At 39.7% G+C, this 14,990-nt stretch overlaps 1 protein-coding gene across 1 annotated transcript; it reads right to left on the bottom strand.

The window, feature by feature from the left end:
* Window positions 1-7,046: 7,046 nt before the first annotated feature.
* LOC108695762 (protein kinase C delta type) lies at window positions 7,047-12,982 on the bottom strand. The gene is made up of 9 exons (XM_018224733.1): window positions 12,796-12,982; window positions 11,688-11,794; window positions 11,090-11,254; window positions 9,768-9,859; window positions 9,360-9,422; window positions 8,357-8,495; window positions 7,805-7,993; window positions 7,596-7,724; window positions 7,047-7,178 (listed from the first exon to the last, which is right to left on the bottom strand). The coding sequence occupies exons 1-9, from the start codon at window positions 12,980-12,982 to the stop codon at window positions 7,047-7,049; spliced, it is 1,203 nt and encodes a 400-aa protein (XP_018080222.1).
* Window positions 12,983-14,990: the final 2,008 nt, after the last annotated feature.

Here is a 14,990-nt window from a genome sequence, read left to right as displayed (position 1 = left end):
AAAAGCTCCCTTATCTTCTGCCTTCTAGCCCCAGGGTGCTGGACGAGGACCTGGAAGAAGTAAATTGCAGTTCTGGAATATTAAAGTGACGAGTTTCTGAAGATAGCAAATTAACTTTGCACATGCTGATCGTTCTGCCTAATGATACATGATCTAAAATACATGTAAATGTAGTGTTTCATTTTCTCTGTATATTTAGATGTTCCTAAAACTTCCCATTAGGAAAACAGTCTTTGCTAGATGATGTCTCACACATGAGACAACTAAAATAGTTCTTTATGCTTTTATCATTTCCCCTCTAGAAGGGGTACACTAATCAAACTGGTCCCTCTGAATTATAAATACAGTATAGTAGAAAATATTGTCTCGTCTGCATTTAGATTTGGTGCTGCCGACACCCTGCTGTTCCAAACACAAGCTCAATTGAGCTGGCCATGAACATCCTGCAGATAAACCTTATATAGACATATGGAAAGCATTCTGCCCAAAAGCCATTTGGCATAGAGAACCAAAATAAGAGATCAGAGGATGGTGAACGTGTTCTGTTGCAATGAAAATGTATGTCAATAATATTTTTTTTTAAATGCTCTTTAAAGTAAAAGAGAACACAACACAGTCCAATCCAGGTTTAGATCAATCAAGCAACAGGACAACATGGCCACATTGATCAATTTTGTCATAAAACCTATTAATTCAACCATACCATGATGTATAATATCTAGTAATAGCAATTATAATGCAAATAGACTTTAGATATTAGGGGTCATTTACTCTTTGACCTTGGGTGCAAGTGTAAGAGTACTTGCCAGTATTTTTGTAGTCTCTGGATGTTCTGCCTCTGGCCCACCTCTGATCTGTCCCAATCCCATCTCACAGTTCCCCCCAACACCTTTTCGACAGTAAAAAAAAGATATAGACCAGTAGATGGAGGGGTGCAGATTACCACTGTAAAAGGTGGGGAGCAACACAGGAGACAATATGAAAAGGCTGGTACAAATTTGAAGTTGAGGTTGGAAGAAGCTAGCACCTCGTTAACAATGCCTCTTTGAATATTCCTTGCCCACTTCGGCGATGAAGTCATAGCCCCACCTATGGTGAGTCATAGCCCCACTCCATTATGACGTCAGCCCACTCCTTGCTCCTATGTCATTGGCCAGTAAAGCCCAGATAAAAACGTAAGTAATAGTGATGTGTGGGTCAGGTTTTTCCAGACCCTAACACGCCCTCCCTCAGCCCGCACCCGCCCGCATCCAACTTCCTGTTATAGACCCACGTTGACCCGCCGATGACATCACAAAAGGGCGAGCAGGGGTGCGGCTATAAAGCCAGAAGTCAGCATTTGAAGGTGGCACCCGTAAAGAGGAGTGCGAGGTCGGCCTGAACCCGCCTGACCCTCACATCACTAGTAAGAAACCCTAGCACCGACACTACCTAATTTGTGCATCCGAAGGACACAAAAGTAATGGAGTTGAAGGGATTGCCTATGTACTTCCCCCCACCCGCCCTTCATGAATACAGAACTGCCGATTGCAGGAAGCACTTTATTCAGGGGAGCACACATAAGTCTCTGCACTCTGTGTTGGAGCCTGGAGATATGTGGCAATTCAGGAGAGGTCAGATGCCAGTCTTAATGCCTTTGGCCTTGTGTATTTTATGATTACTGAACTCTTCTATGGTTTGTAATATGTAGTGGGTACACGAATGCCTATATATTAACATAAATAGATTATATGTAAATTCACTGACCTGGAAGGTATGGGATGCCTTATGGCCAGCAGCACACAATGCGGATTGTCCACTTTCCTTTGCAGATGTTTTTTTATATAGAGGCAGAGGAAAGCGGATCTGCTCTTATGTGCGCACCCCATAGCTCCATTGACAGGCCCACTGTTGACCTGTGTGTAACTACATGGAGCAGATATAGGTGTGAAAATGTATACATTCAGGACTTTGCTCTGAGACAGGCCGAATCCAGGCCTGTCAATGGAGCGATTAGGGTGTGCACATATAAGCAGGTTCTGCTTTCTTCCTGCCAGAGGAGGAAAGTAGACAATCCACTTAGTGTGCCTTTGGCTTGCCTAAAATGCCAAAAGCTCAAAATGACAATCGCCATCTACCAGGGAGTCATTTTTAATTAAATAATTATAACTTTTTTCTAATGAATTCCCTTTTCTCTACAATAATAAAACAAAACCTTCTACATGATGGCAACTAAGCTGCATTGAAAACCACAGGTTCCGAGCATTCGGAAAATAGGTCCCATGCCTGTGCTTGTTTTGGTAAGGGGTCTATTTAAAAGATGTGTAAAAGATTTTATGTTTTCGAAAACATTTTAAAAGGTGGAAAAAAATAAAGAGCATATTTAACAACATGCTGCTTAAAGGACAAGGAAAGTTAAACTAAAGAAGTGGCTAGAAATGTTGTGTTTTGGGCTTCTGTACCAGCCCAAGGCAACCACAGCCCTTTAGCAGTAAAGATCTGTGTCTCCAAAGATGCCCCAGTAGCTCCCCATCTTTTTTTCTGGTGATTCACTCCACATGCTCTGTGCTGCTGTCACTTACTGAGCTTAGGGACGCACTCAAAATATACAGAACATTTATAGAATATGAATGTCACAATATAAGGCTGATTAGTAATTAATACAGATAATTACTACATGGCAGCACAGAAACCAGTGCAATTAGCATCAGAATTTAATAATCAGCCTTGTAGCATCAGCTTATATGACAGTCCAACCTCATTGCCTGCTTGATTATTTGTGACAACCCCGAAGCTTAGCTTCTCAACAGCTGCTCAGAGCCCACTGAGCATGTGAGCATTATTATTATTATTATTATTAACATGTATTTATATAGCGCCAACATATTGCGTAGCACTGTTGCAGACACTTTCCAAGATGGTGACCCCCTGTGACAAGTTTGAAGTTCTGGATCATTGCTGCTATTAAGAAGCTGAAACTTTAGGCAGGAGCAATAAGTTCAGTATATAAAACATGACATTTTTGGCCACATTCATTTTTAGGGTTTAGTTCTCCTTTAATGCAATTTTCTGCTGTCCATCGCTAGTGCTGAAATCAGCTCCTAGAATATGTGTGTATTTCATTTTACACCTCCCAAATGCTGAAAATCGCATCATTATTTGAAACCGCAATTTACTGATCGCCATTCCAAGTCAAGGAGAGTAAAAAAATTGCATGACTTTTTAAGGGAATTTTACACACTGCTACACAAGATATGTTATATATGCTCTGCTTTTTACATGGAGAGGCCTGGCATTCAGCCATTGTTATAAGATATGTGCTGTACTTATACACTGATTTTCTACACACCTTTACACATTAACACTAAATCAGTGAAAGATGTTAACTTGACACTTGACAAAGAGCCGACAGGCTCAAAACATGTTGTGCTTACAATAAACCATGTTGAGCAGTTTACCTGCCTCCTGGCCATTCCTTGTTCTTCCGAATCGTGATTTCTAATTGAATACTGTACCCGTGGTGGAGGTATAATCTACCAGCTTTACGTTCTAAAGTACCAGTCCAACCTAACATATTTAAAAGATGCTAACTTATAGAGCATATGATAATGCGTTATGGACAATCTGCTCAGGAAATGCTTTTGCATTTTTAAACTACATTTATAATGTACAGCATATCTGCTTATTTATTCATATAAACTTCATTCCATTATCATAAAAAGTCCATCAAAATGGGGAAAAAAATCCTATTTTTAGGATGAGTTATAACAGTAATGGATTAGTCTTGTTTTTTTTCCAGTCTCTGCAGTTGTTCCAAAAACAAATTGAATTGCCTTTAACAAAGCATTTACAGTGCCAATATGTACTTAACGGATCTATCTTGGGAGGCAAATAAAGGCTGTTCCTAGCAACTTTTTGTTAAAAAAAAAGAAATGTCATCTAGAGCAAGTTATCAGGTTTCGATAAGATTTGAAGTTTGTTAGTCATGTATCAGCTTAATCTCCAAACTCTCTTCCTCCTTTTCTTTGGCTGAGATATTATTTGCTGCTGCCCAAGGTGGTGCAGGAACCAAAAGCTTTTGTTGAGCAAAAGAACAAATCTGTTTTAAAGCCCAGGCATTAAAATCTGTGTTTCTCCAAGCTTCCCACATAAGGTTGTATCCTCTGAGAGATTGTTCATTTGAGCGTTCCCCTTTCAGCAGATAAAAGTAGCTCGTGCAACACATAAAAAATTTTATTCCAGTTTCTCTATGTAGTAAACTTGGCTGCGGCATTAAATACAGTAATCCTTTCTCATTTCCTGCATCTCCTGCGAGTCCAGGGAGTTGTGGAAATGAACATTAAGTACCAAAACTCATTATCTTCATAGAAAATATTGGGACTGGAAGCAGAATGTATATATTCTGCATATTAATTGCCATGCTCTTGGTACTCATCTAATTTTGGCTGTACATTCAAAAAATGTATTCCATATATTATTAGTCAGAATCTTAAGGGTTTGTTATGGTTCCAGCCTATTGCTGACTTCCATGATACAATTCTCTTGTTGATCTTACATAATGAATTGTGCTTTCATGCAATCTGTCTGGGTTATTCCTAAATACATAATATATATTGCCCCGCCAAGCAAGCACAGGATTTTAAGCAATAGGAACAGCAATGTTCTGTGGTTAAATAAAACAAGGTGAAGTCCACATTACTGGTGCCCAACAGAAAGCTGATGGGCTATTTATTGCTCCCCTGAACTCCGCTTTTTTGTTGTTTTCTGTTATAAGGCAAAATATTATTTTTTGGGTTGACATTCCCTTTAAGCCAAACCCCTAAAGCACAATTACAAACCCCTAAAGCACAACTACAAACATTTTAAAGGAGAACTTAACCCCCAATAAGAAAAGCCCCATGTACTACCATAAATAGCCCTTCCATTATTTCTCCCTGAACAGCATGCTTACTTATGCAGAGTAGTGCAGTGGAGCTCATGGATGCCAATTCAGGATCTTCGGTCTTCTTCTGTAAGGGACCACTGTATTTGGAGCATGCACAGTTGGAGCAGTCCAGTATTCCTACCAACTGTGCATGCACCAAAATGTTCTGTGAATTGATGAAGGGAAGAAGACTGAAGATGCGGAAAATGGTGCTAATGAGCTCCGCTGCGCTATGCAAATTCACTAAGATGCACCAGACTTGCCAACGCCACCTCAGACCAGGCGAAGTGCAATAGAGTAGATAGGACTTCCTGAAAAAATAGTTGAAAATTTTTCGAAGTCCTAAAAAAACGCTGGCGACTTTTCATTTTTCAGGGTGAAAGGCTGCAAAAGATCTTACATTTTTTCTGGAGTACCCGGCTTCCCCCCTACATTTCCTAACATATGGCACATAAACTATACAGTTGGCTCATGTGTAGGGCAATATAACAACTCTATTTTATTTTATCAAGGTTCCCTGGGCTTGTGTAATGTAATGTATTGCCTGCAAAATATACGTCCATTCAACTTTAACTTCCTGCCGTATGCAAATTAGCCAACGCTAGCAGTAACGCTAGAGCTACTTCGCAAAGCATTCGCGCCCTGGATGCAACTTCAGAGTTTAGTGAATTAGCGTTGTCCTGGCGAATCTACGCCTGGCGAAATGTTGCGATGTGAGGTTAGTGGAGGAGGTTAGTGAATTTGCCCCAATGTGTTCTACGATTTAACAATGTGTCTGCTTTGTGTATGCGTTAAAGCTTAGGGAAGACAGTAATTATATATTTACTGTTACGTTTGTTAAACTTTTAATAACAAACCAAGGCTTACTGTATTTCTTCTTTCTGAAAGCCCAGTAAGCACCGTCCTGCTGTGGTGGAGCTCTGGGCCAAACAAATGTTGTTTATATAAAGTAGGGCTGCCCAACATCTTACCCTGCTATATCAGCCTGTCTATTAACATATAACTCTGCTCAGGAGTATAACCGGGGTCTTTAGTAGAGTAGCACAAATTCCCTTCCCCTTGTTATACACTGTATACCCTAACTACATGTTTAATATAATTTGAAACAATAACTAGACAATTACAAGATCAACAAAACAGCATTTTTAACACAGTCCCTCTTCTGGGGATGCAGAGATAGATCACCTCTACAGCTTAGTCCCATTCAGTAGCAATCACTCTCTGCCCTAGGAATAACACCAGTACCTGAGTTTGGGAGAATAAATAAATGTTTTCAACAAAGAGAAACAAATTCTGCCAATGAAATAACACTTTACTGACATTCACACCACTGGTTGAATTAGCACATGTGTATACATGTGAGCAGTAACGCCACGCCAAGGCTTCAACCCTGTTACTGGCACGCCGGGTGTAACGCCTCACACAAGACAAGACAAACGTGACAAACAAAGACAACAAACGAGGTTTAAACTGCACGTGTCTATGACGTCCCACCCTTTGCTCGTTTGAATAAAACTAAACTTAAACCAGGACAAGGTAAAAAAAACCCCCATCTTACTTCAGACAGGGAAAAAACCCTTGACCTGGATTTCTACAGAACTACAGAACTATCAGAACTATATATAAAACTAACAGGGTATAGGATCTATAGACATGATGTGCAGGAAGACAAAGCAGTCTGAGATCTTACCATCTGCTTGCCTTCTCGTTACACCCTTATCCTTTCATATCTCACATTCACTCACACAGTCACGCACCATTCACTACACATAAAGGTACCTACCTTATGGGCAGGACTCCAAAGACGATTCCGCCGCAATCCGATGAGCTGAGCAAAAACGCGGTGGAATTGTCCGTGGAGTCCTGCCCATACTTACCACCTTGTATTTGCCAGATGAGTGACTGCCCCTTGTGTTTCCAGCACCCGATGTTACCCGGCAGTCTCATACGCTGGAAGATGGAATCCCAGGTGAAGTTGGAGCTGATGGTACAAACAGGATTTGCAGAGGAAGATCTGGCCTTTGTGCAGCAGGTGGAGATCATCTTGAATTCCACAGGTAATTCCACTGTCCACTGATGGTATGTACCTGCACTAGATGAATATGTTGTTACTATTGTCTGGATTACACACGTGCCTTTATACTTACTCCAGCCAGCTTGAATTTAAAAATGAGTAGCCGGGAACGATGTTTCTGTCTCCTGGTGTTGCTTCCTCCTCATTGAGGAATGACAGTGGCCGCTTCCCATCATACGGCTGGAATAGCTTATCTGCTGGCTGCATGGAAGGGAAAAAATTATTTTAGCCAACATGATATGAAATCTATTATAATAAAGAGATTAGTTAATGTATTTGCTTTTAGAGATCCATATGAAGGGTTTTAATTCCATAAAAATAGCAATTTGTGTTTCAGTGTGCCATGTATTTCACATCAATGTACAATAAAGATCACAATGGAATTAAAGAACCTTTAAAGATGGAAGGGTCATATTATTGCCGTGCAGAGATATCTTCCTTATGTGTATATGTTTTTCCATGGGCTGTCATGGCTGTGTGAGTATGGAGACTTGTGTGTTTAATACTTTAATAAATGTTCCACAATGAAACTTGCTGCATTCTGGCAATATCACTAGTCAATTCTATTTACCCAGATTATAATAATTTTTAATTTATATTCTCCAACCAGGTACTTACAGTTATTGGCTGGAAAGGAGGTTGTAATCCTTCCTCTTCCAGCACCACCCAATTAATGGATTGATAAAATGGGTGGCTCCTGATGTCTCCTCGCAGTCCAAGGCGACGTTTTGGCTTTCTTTTAAGAAGCTAAGGCATCAATGTACAATAGTTTTAATATCAGTAATAGAGCAAAAATACAATACTTCTATACCATTCTTACTACCTACCCTTCTCAGAAGATCTTTCAGATCTTTATCCAGCTCATCAGGTATCTTGGGATCGTGGAATTTGATGGAATTAATCAACTTGGTTTTGCTGCTGTTGTTAAACGGTATGTTGCCAGTGGCCAGGTCGCAGATGGTGATGCCGAATGACCACCAGTCAACTGCTGCATTATATGATCCTTTGTGTAGAATCTGGAAAAGAAAAAAAATAATTTACCAGGCTGCAAAATTCTCTACCTTAGATCAGTTTCACTCGCCAGAACCCAGTCAGTGCTGTATGGATACAACTCAACCACAGGTACAAGAAACCATGTCAGAAAATATGAATAATGGCTGGGACAGTGTGGGTGGCACTAAAGCTCTGCGTAAAGCTGAGCGAGTAATGGAAAATGTTTATCATGTAAGTAAAGTAATTTGAAGCTAACAGTGGACCTCTATGTCTTTGTAAGGCATCAGCTGTATTTTAAATACAGATCTGCTGCCCGGGGCATATTCTATTAAACTTCTTGCCTCACTAGATTTCTACTATAATTATACCTTAATTGCATATCTCACCTCTGGCGCCATGTATACCAGGGTTCCGGCCCAGCCAGTGGTGGTGTCTCCTGGGGAGATGTTCTCCTTTGCCAGGCCGAAATCTGAAATTTTCGTGTGTCCTTGATGGTCCAGTAGGATGTTCATGGGTTTGATGTCTCTGTAATATTTATATAAGATAAAAGGAATTAGAAAAAAAGAAGACATAGGGGCAAATTCACTTAGATCCGAAGTTGCGCCAGCGACAGCTTCGCCGCAGTTCGCCAGGCGTAGTTTTGCCAGCGCTACGCGAATTCACTAAAATCCGAAGTTGTGCTTAGGGAGGCGAACGGTAGCAAATTTGCGCTAGCGTTAATTCGTCAAGAAAAGCGAAGTACGCTAGCAGATGCCTAATTTGCATACGGCGCCAAGTTAAAGTACAATGGACGTATATGTAGCAGCAAATACATTACACTACACAAGCCTGGGAAAGCTTCATAAAATAAAATAGAGTTGTTATTTTGCCCTATACATGTGCTCACTGTATAGTTTAGGTGCCATATGTTAGGAAATGTAGGGGGGAAGGAGAGTACCCCCTAAAAAAATTTACGATCTTTTTCAGCCTATCACCCTTAAAAAAGGAAAAGACGCCAGCGTTTTTTGGGACTTAGAAAAAATGTCAACTTTTTTTGAAGCAAGCCCTATCTACTCTATTGCACGTCGCCTGGTCTGAGGTGGCGAAGGCAAGTCTGGCGCAAGGTAACGTTCAGTAAAATGAGCAAGTTAGTGAATTAGCGTAGTTACGTCCCATCATCATAGCGCAACTTCGCTGGCGTAAGGGTGCGAAGTAGCGCTAGAGTTGGTCCACTTCGCTAGCGAATTTACGCCAAGTAAATTGGCAAAGTAACGAAATGATGGCGAATTTGCACTAGCGTTAGCCGCTTCGCGCTTTAGTGAATTTGCCCCAGAGGCTGCTGATTTACAGCCCAACCTCTTTGTGGCCTCTGCTGTAGAATGCTACATGAATAAAGAAATCTATACTGACCGATGGATAATCCCGTCGCCATGTAGAAATTGCAGGCCGCATATCACCTCTGCTGAATGGAACCTGTAAACAGGGACATATCAGTTAATTTCATGAAGATTATCCTGTAATGATTTCTCTTTCTTTTAGGAAAATGAGAATTAATTGACTACTGAATAGAAATGCTCCTTACAAACAAAATGTATTATTTCATAGGTATAAATGTATATGTTTAAAGCAATTTATTAGTGATATTGTACTGGTACCATGTAATACTTACCAGGGGCGTAACTATAGAGGAAGCAGACCCTAATTAATTAGCAATTTTAATATATCTTGGTAAAATAGGCCAACTTATAAATATTTTGGGGCCCTAAATTGAATTTGCTATGGGGCCCAGTAACAACTAGTTATACCACTGATACTTACTTTACTCTGTCTATGGGCAGCGACCCGTGTTGCTCCAGCTCATCCTCAAGGCTGCCCCCACTCAGATACTCCATGACAAAAAAGGCATGCCGCTGGTTACACAGACAAATGGAAAGAGCGAGGAAAGAAATAAATGACACAACACTCACAACATGGGACAGTACTCATTTATTACAATGCAGTTCAAAGATATGTAAATTCAAACAGAGAAGGGCAATACATCTTTCATTTCACCAGTAATAAATATACATTCCTGCACTTGCTGCCCAAAAAGAATAAAAAATATAAAATGAATATATATTATGGGTATTTGAATCATCCTGCAGGTTGTTTTAATCTGTGAAGGCAGAATGCAGTACTGGATATATACTGTATGGGTAGTATAGGGCAAGTGGGCCTTTTGTCTGTAATATAAATAATATATGGGACATTATGTAAGGGGATCAGATGGATGACTAAAGCTATCATCTAGGGCAGGGATCCCGAACCTTTTGAACCTGTGAGCAACATTCAGTAGTAAAATGAGTTGGGGAGCATAACAAATCTTCTTGGGGTGCCAATAAGTGCTGTGATTGGTTGTTTGGTGGCCCCTATGTGGATTGTTAATCTACATTGAGATTCTGTTTGGCAGTACACCTGGTTTTTATGAAACTAAGGGGCCCATTTACTTAGCTCGAGTGAACGAATAGAGGAAAAATAGTTCGAATTTCGAATGTTTTTTTTGGCTACTTCGACCATCGAATGGGCTACTTCAACCTTCGACTACGACCTTCGAATCGAACGATTTAAACTAAAAATTGTTCGACTATTCGACTATTCGATAGTAGAAGTACTGTCTCTTTAAAAAACCACCTAGTTCACCACCTAAAACCTACTAAAACCTAGCCTATGGGGAAGGTCCCCATAGGCTTCCTAACAATCTTCTGATCGAAAGAATATCCTTCGATCGATGGATTAAAATCCTTTGAATCCTTCGATTGGAAGGATTTAATTGTTCGTTCGAACGATTATTCCTTCGATCGTTCGATCGTAGGAATATCGGTAAATCCTTCGACTTCGATATTCGAAGGATTTTACTTAAACGGTGGAATATCGAGGGTTAAATAACCCTCGATATTTGACCCTAGGTAAATGTGCCCCTATAACTTGCCTCCAAGCCTGGAATTCAAAAATAAGCCCCTGCTTTTAGGCCACTGGGAGCAACTTTCAAGGGGTTGGAGAGCAACATGTTGCTCATGAGCTACTGGTTGGATATCACTGATATAGGGAATACAGTGGAACAGTATTAAGAACTAAATTGCAATTTGGAGCCAATGTTGTACCTGGGTCTGAAAAGCGGCATAGCCTTGGCAGAGGAAAGGGCTGTCTCTGGAGATCTTTAGAATATGCGCCTCAGTTAGAAGGTTCTCATACTTGGTCTTCTCTGTTTTCAGTATGGATTTTACAGCCACGTATGGCTTCTTGCCTCCTAACTTTGCCAGCATAACCTGAGAAAGACAAGAAAAGAGTCAGTATATATATATTACAGTGTTATTAGAGCACTAAGGGGTAGATTTATCAAAGAGTGAAGTTAGAGATCTCCACAGTCGCAGAGTAAAATATCGCCTCTCTCCATTCATTTCTATGGGATTTTTAAAGGCATATATATCAAATGGTGAACGTTCACTATCACCCTTTCATAAATATGCCTTTAAAAATCCCATATACTGTAGATGAAAAGAGAGAGGCAGTATTTCACTCCGCAGACTGTGGAGATCTCTAACTTCACTCTTTGATAAATCTATTCCTAAAATAGAACACTATTAAGATTAGTATTCTGTTTCTTTTGCACATCATTGGAAATAGGAAGTAAACTACCACCTTTAGGATTTAAACCCTCCAAAAAATAGCTACACCCAATGGGAACCAATCACTACTCACTTTGGCGAATGCTCCTGCCCCCAGCTTAGAGTAGAAATTGTAGCTGGAGATACTGAGTGGGTTCAGCCTTGAAGGTTGAGCTTGTGCTTTCATGGGTCCAGCTGCTCCTAGTGGGGAAAATAAATGTTATTTATAGCTCATGGAATAAAACAGTATGACATTACCCAATGTCTAAAAGACACATCATGGTCATATCAATTTCTTTCTCAAACTTTGGTTTCCAAAAAATATAGGGTTTTGTGCTGTTCTGTATATAATATCACTGGTTAAATAAATGGAGGAATTAAACTATTAGGGAAAGACAAGGTTGGGGTTGTTTTCTCTGGAGAAAAGGAGCTTGCAAGGGAACCAGATTGCTCTTTGCTTTTCACCAGTACTTTAAAGGACATTATAGACAGATAATGGGATCTATTTTCATTAAATATAGATGCACAGACCTCTGTGGATATTTAACAAAGTGTGCAAAGTTGGTTCAGGTCTAGTCATCCATAGCAACAAACAGCAAGAAATACTGTATTTACTGGTTACCTGATGAAATGAAAACATCTGGTTCATTGCTATTAGCGATGAGTGAATTTTTTTCGCCACATATGGATTCAGAGTGAAATTACGCAATTCGCCATAATGCATTTGGCATGAAAAGAATGCCCATTGTCTTTAATGCAATTAAACCAGACTCTAATATATGTTGCTGCCAAAAAGGCGCTGAGACATAAAAGTGCCCATAGATTTTAATGTGTTTTGCAAATTTTCCACTGCTTTGCAAATATTTTGGCAAAGAGAGATGGGGCAAATTTGTTCATAACTGATCGCCATGGGTTACTGCACCTGGGCAAACTCTGTGCTTTTATTGTATATGGGGGATAGGTGCTAAATTTCACCAATGCATTACCCATAGCAACCAATTAAATCTTTGCTTTCAAGTTGCAGTACACTATCCCAAGCTGTTGGCTAACTGGTTGTTAATGGCAATTCCACTTGTGCCATTGAGCAATTATATTAGTTACTAAGCCCTAAACAACTATCACAGCAGTAAATGAGGGGCAGCCAGCAATTATGTGGTTCACTCCTTGTTATAAATGTTGCCATTCTTAAGCATTTTTTTTACCTTTATCACTCTCATCCCTTCTCCTTTTCTCTTCCCTGCAGCACTCATCTGGCATCTGCTGCTCCAAACTCCTTTCCCTCTTCTTCTTCAACTTTTCTTCTTCCTGATCTTTACTTTCTTGTCTTCTCTTCTTCTTCTGTGAGGTTGTGGGGCTCAAATCGTTGAAATCCTGATGACTCCTCTTCATTTTCTTTCTCAGATTAGACAGCACTCTCAGCTTCTTCTTCTCTCTCTCTGAAGTCTTCTCACCAACTGTAACTTTCCAACGGTTGAGGTCTCATGCCCTGTGGCAGGTGCCAAATAGTGACATCATCACCTGGGCACAGGCTGGAAGATACCATTGTAGCGCAGAGCCAGGTACATATCTCTAGAGTCAGTTACAACTTGCTCTTATCAGGGGTTTCTTGTACATTGGGTGAGATATACAATATGGCCTCAAATGAGGTATGTATATACATTTTCCTTGAAACCTGCATGTACTGTAATTATTTACAGAGCCCCCCATAAGAGTAGGAAGTGCAACTAGTGACCCCCATACGTTCTCTATGCTGTTGGTTTATCAGCTTTCTAATTCCATTTGTCCATTCTGTGTTCCAGAATCAGATTCTGAGCTATTGTTTATATAAAAATGCATTCACATAGCTTTTTGTGTGCATGGGAAATAGTTTATTGTCATTTGTTTAAGTGGGATTATGGCAAATGTAAGGGGTAATATTGATTATTGACAGGTTGCAAACAGTAATGCAAAGAATAGGTGTGGTTGAACACGGTAGAAAAATGTTTGTCTTGTCACACGCAGAAGATCTTTTTGTCCCTCTTTCTCAAATGTTGGGAAGTATGTATTATTTAAACCCATATTTAGGCAATAACATGTATTACTTAACAACAAATTAGTTTTTTGTGTCTAAAAGTAATATGCACAATTTAGTCATTAAGAAATGTCAGCAGTTGCATCAGGGTGTCTGGTGTGCAGAAATCCTTGTGATGTTCTGTCTTGAGACCTATAGAAAACATGTAATTTAGTAATGTAACATAGGCTGGGAATGCTTCTATGTGCAATAAAATAGCTGTTAGCCATAAGGAGATGCTGCGAGGCTGCAGGAGGAATTTTGCAGGGGACTAAAGCAAACATGAGGGACCTTTGCTATAGACACAACAACCTTAAAAAAAGAAGTGCTGTATATTGTATGTAACCCTATGAAACAGGCTAACATAATATCCCTTCCTCCTGCACTACCTCTTAAAAGGAGGGGACCCCTTGAGAAGGAGGTGTTAGGGCTGAGCATTGAGGCCTAATAATTAGTGATGATTATATGTGCATTATAGCAATATTAATGCATGCGATTAAATGGCTGCTTGATATGATTAGAACATTTAGGCTTTTCATAAACACCTGACAATGAAAAAACAATTTTAATATGAAACATGAATAGCAATAAAAAGGGAATTTGGCAAAAACTAGAAAAGCTGTGATAAAAGTTAGTTAGAGACGGATGATTATGACATACGTATTTGTATAACATTGACTATTAATGTTAAAATGTAAAAGGAATTTATATCCAATCGAATTATAGATATTATAATGATATATTGTAATGTTGTATACAAACAAATAGTCATGTAATGGTAAGCTCAAGAGGGATCTCTCCTGGCTGCTGAATGCTTCTGTATTCTGCGCTTGAAATAAAATTGAACTTCCTTCTCCAATGAAATGATTTTCCAAGACTCTGTTTAGACAGTCTTTAGAGGTCGCCACAACGAGTCAGACCTAACAGAGGGCAGCAGACATCACTTTCTTGCTATTTTGCCCATCAAAGTATACATAGGAGGCTGACAAACATGTTGATGATTTTATTTCTCATGTGAGCCCTATGGGTAATGTAGCTGAACTATCTGTATTGTGCCAGTAACAGTGCTGGAATAAATTGAGCACCAGTGGTTCCCAACCATAAACCTTAGTTTTATTGAATACAAATAATAAAATTAATAGGTGGTACTTAATTTGCCTAAATGATGAGGCAAATAGATCCAGTAATACAAAGTGTCAGGTATATTCACTGTACTCTTACTACCACCACCAATACTAATATGAACTATGGGCATCTTTGATACTCCCAAAGCAGCATAAGAAGTATATTTGTGGCATTTGAAAAGTGGAAAAATCTGTAGACAATAGAAATGGTGCTGGGAGGCAG

Source organism: Xenopus laevis, chromosome 7L (assembly GCF_017654675.1).
Source record: "Xenopus laevis strain J_2021 chromosome 7L, Xenopus_laevis_v10.1, whole genome shotgun sequence".
NCBI lineage: Eukaryota > Metazoa > Chordata > Amphibia > Anura > Pipidae > Xenopus > Xenopus laevis.
The sequence above is the reverse complement of the archived record's forward strand: the minus strand, read 5'-3'. Positions and strand labels throughout refer to the sequence as shown.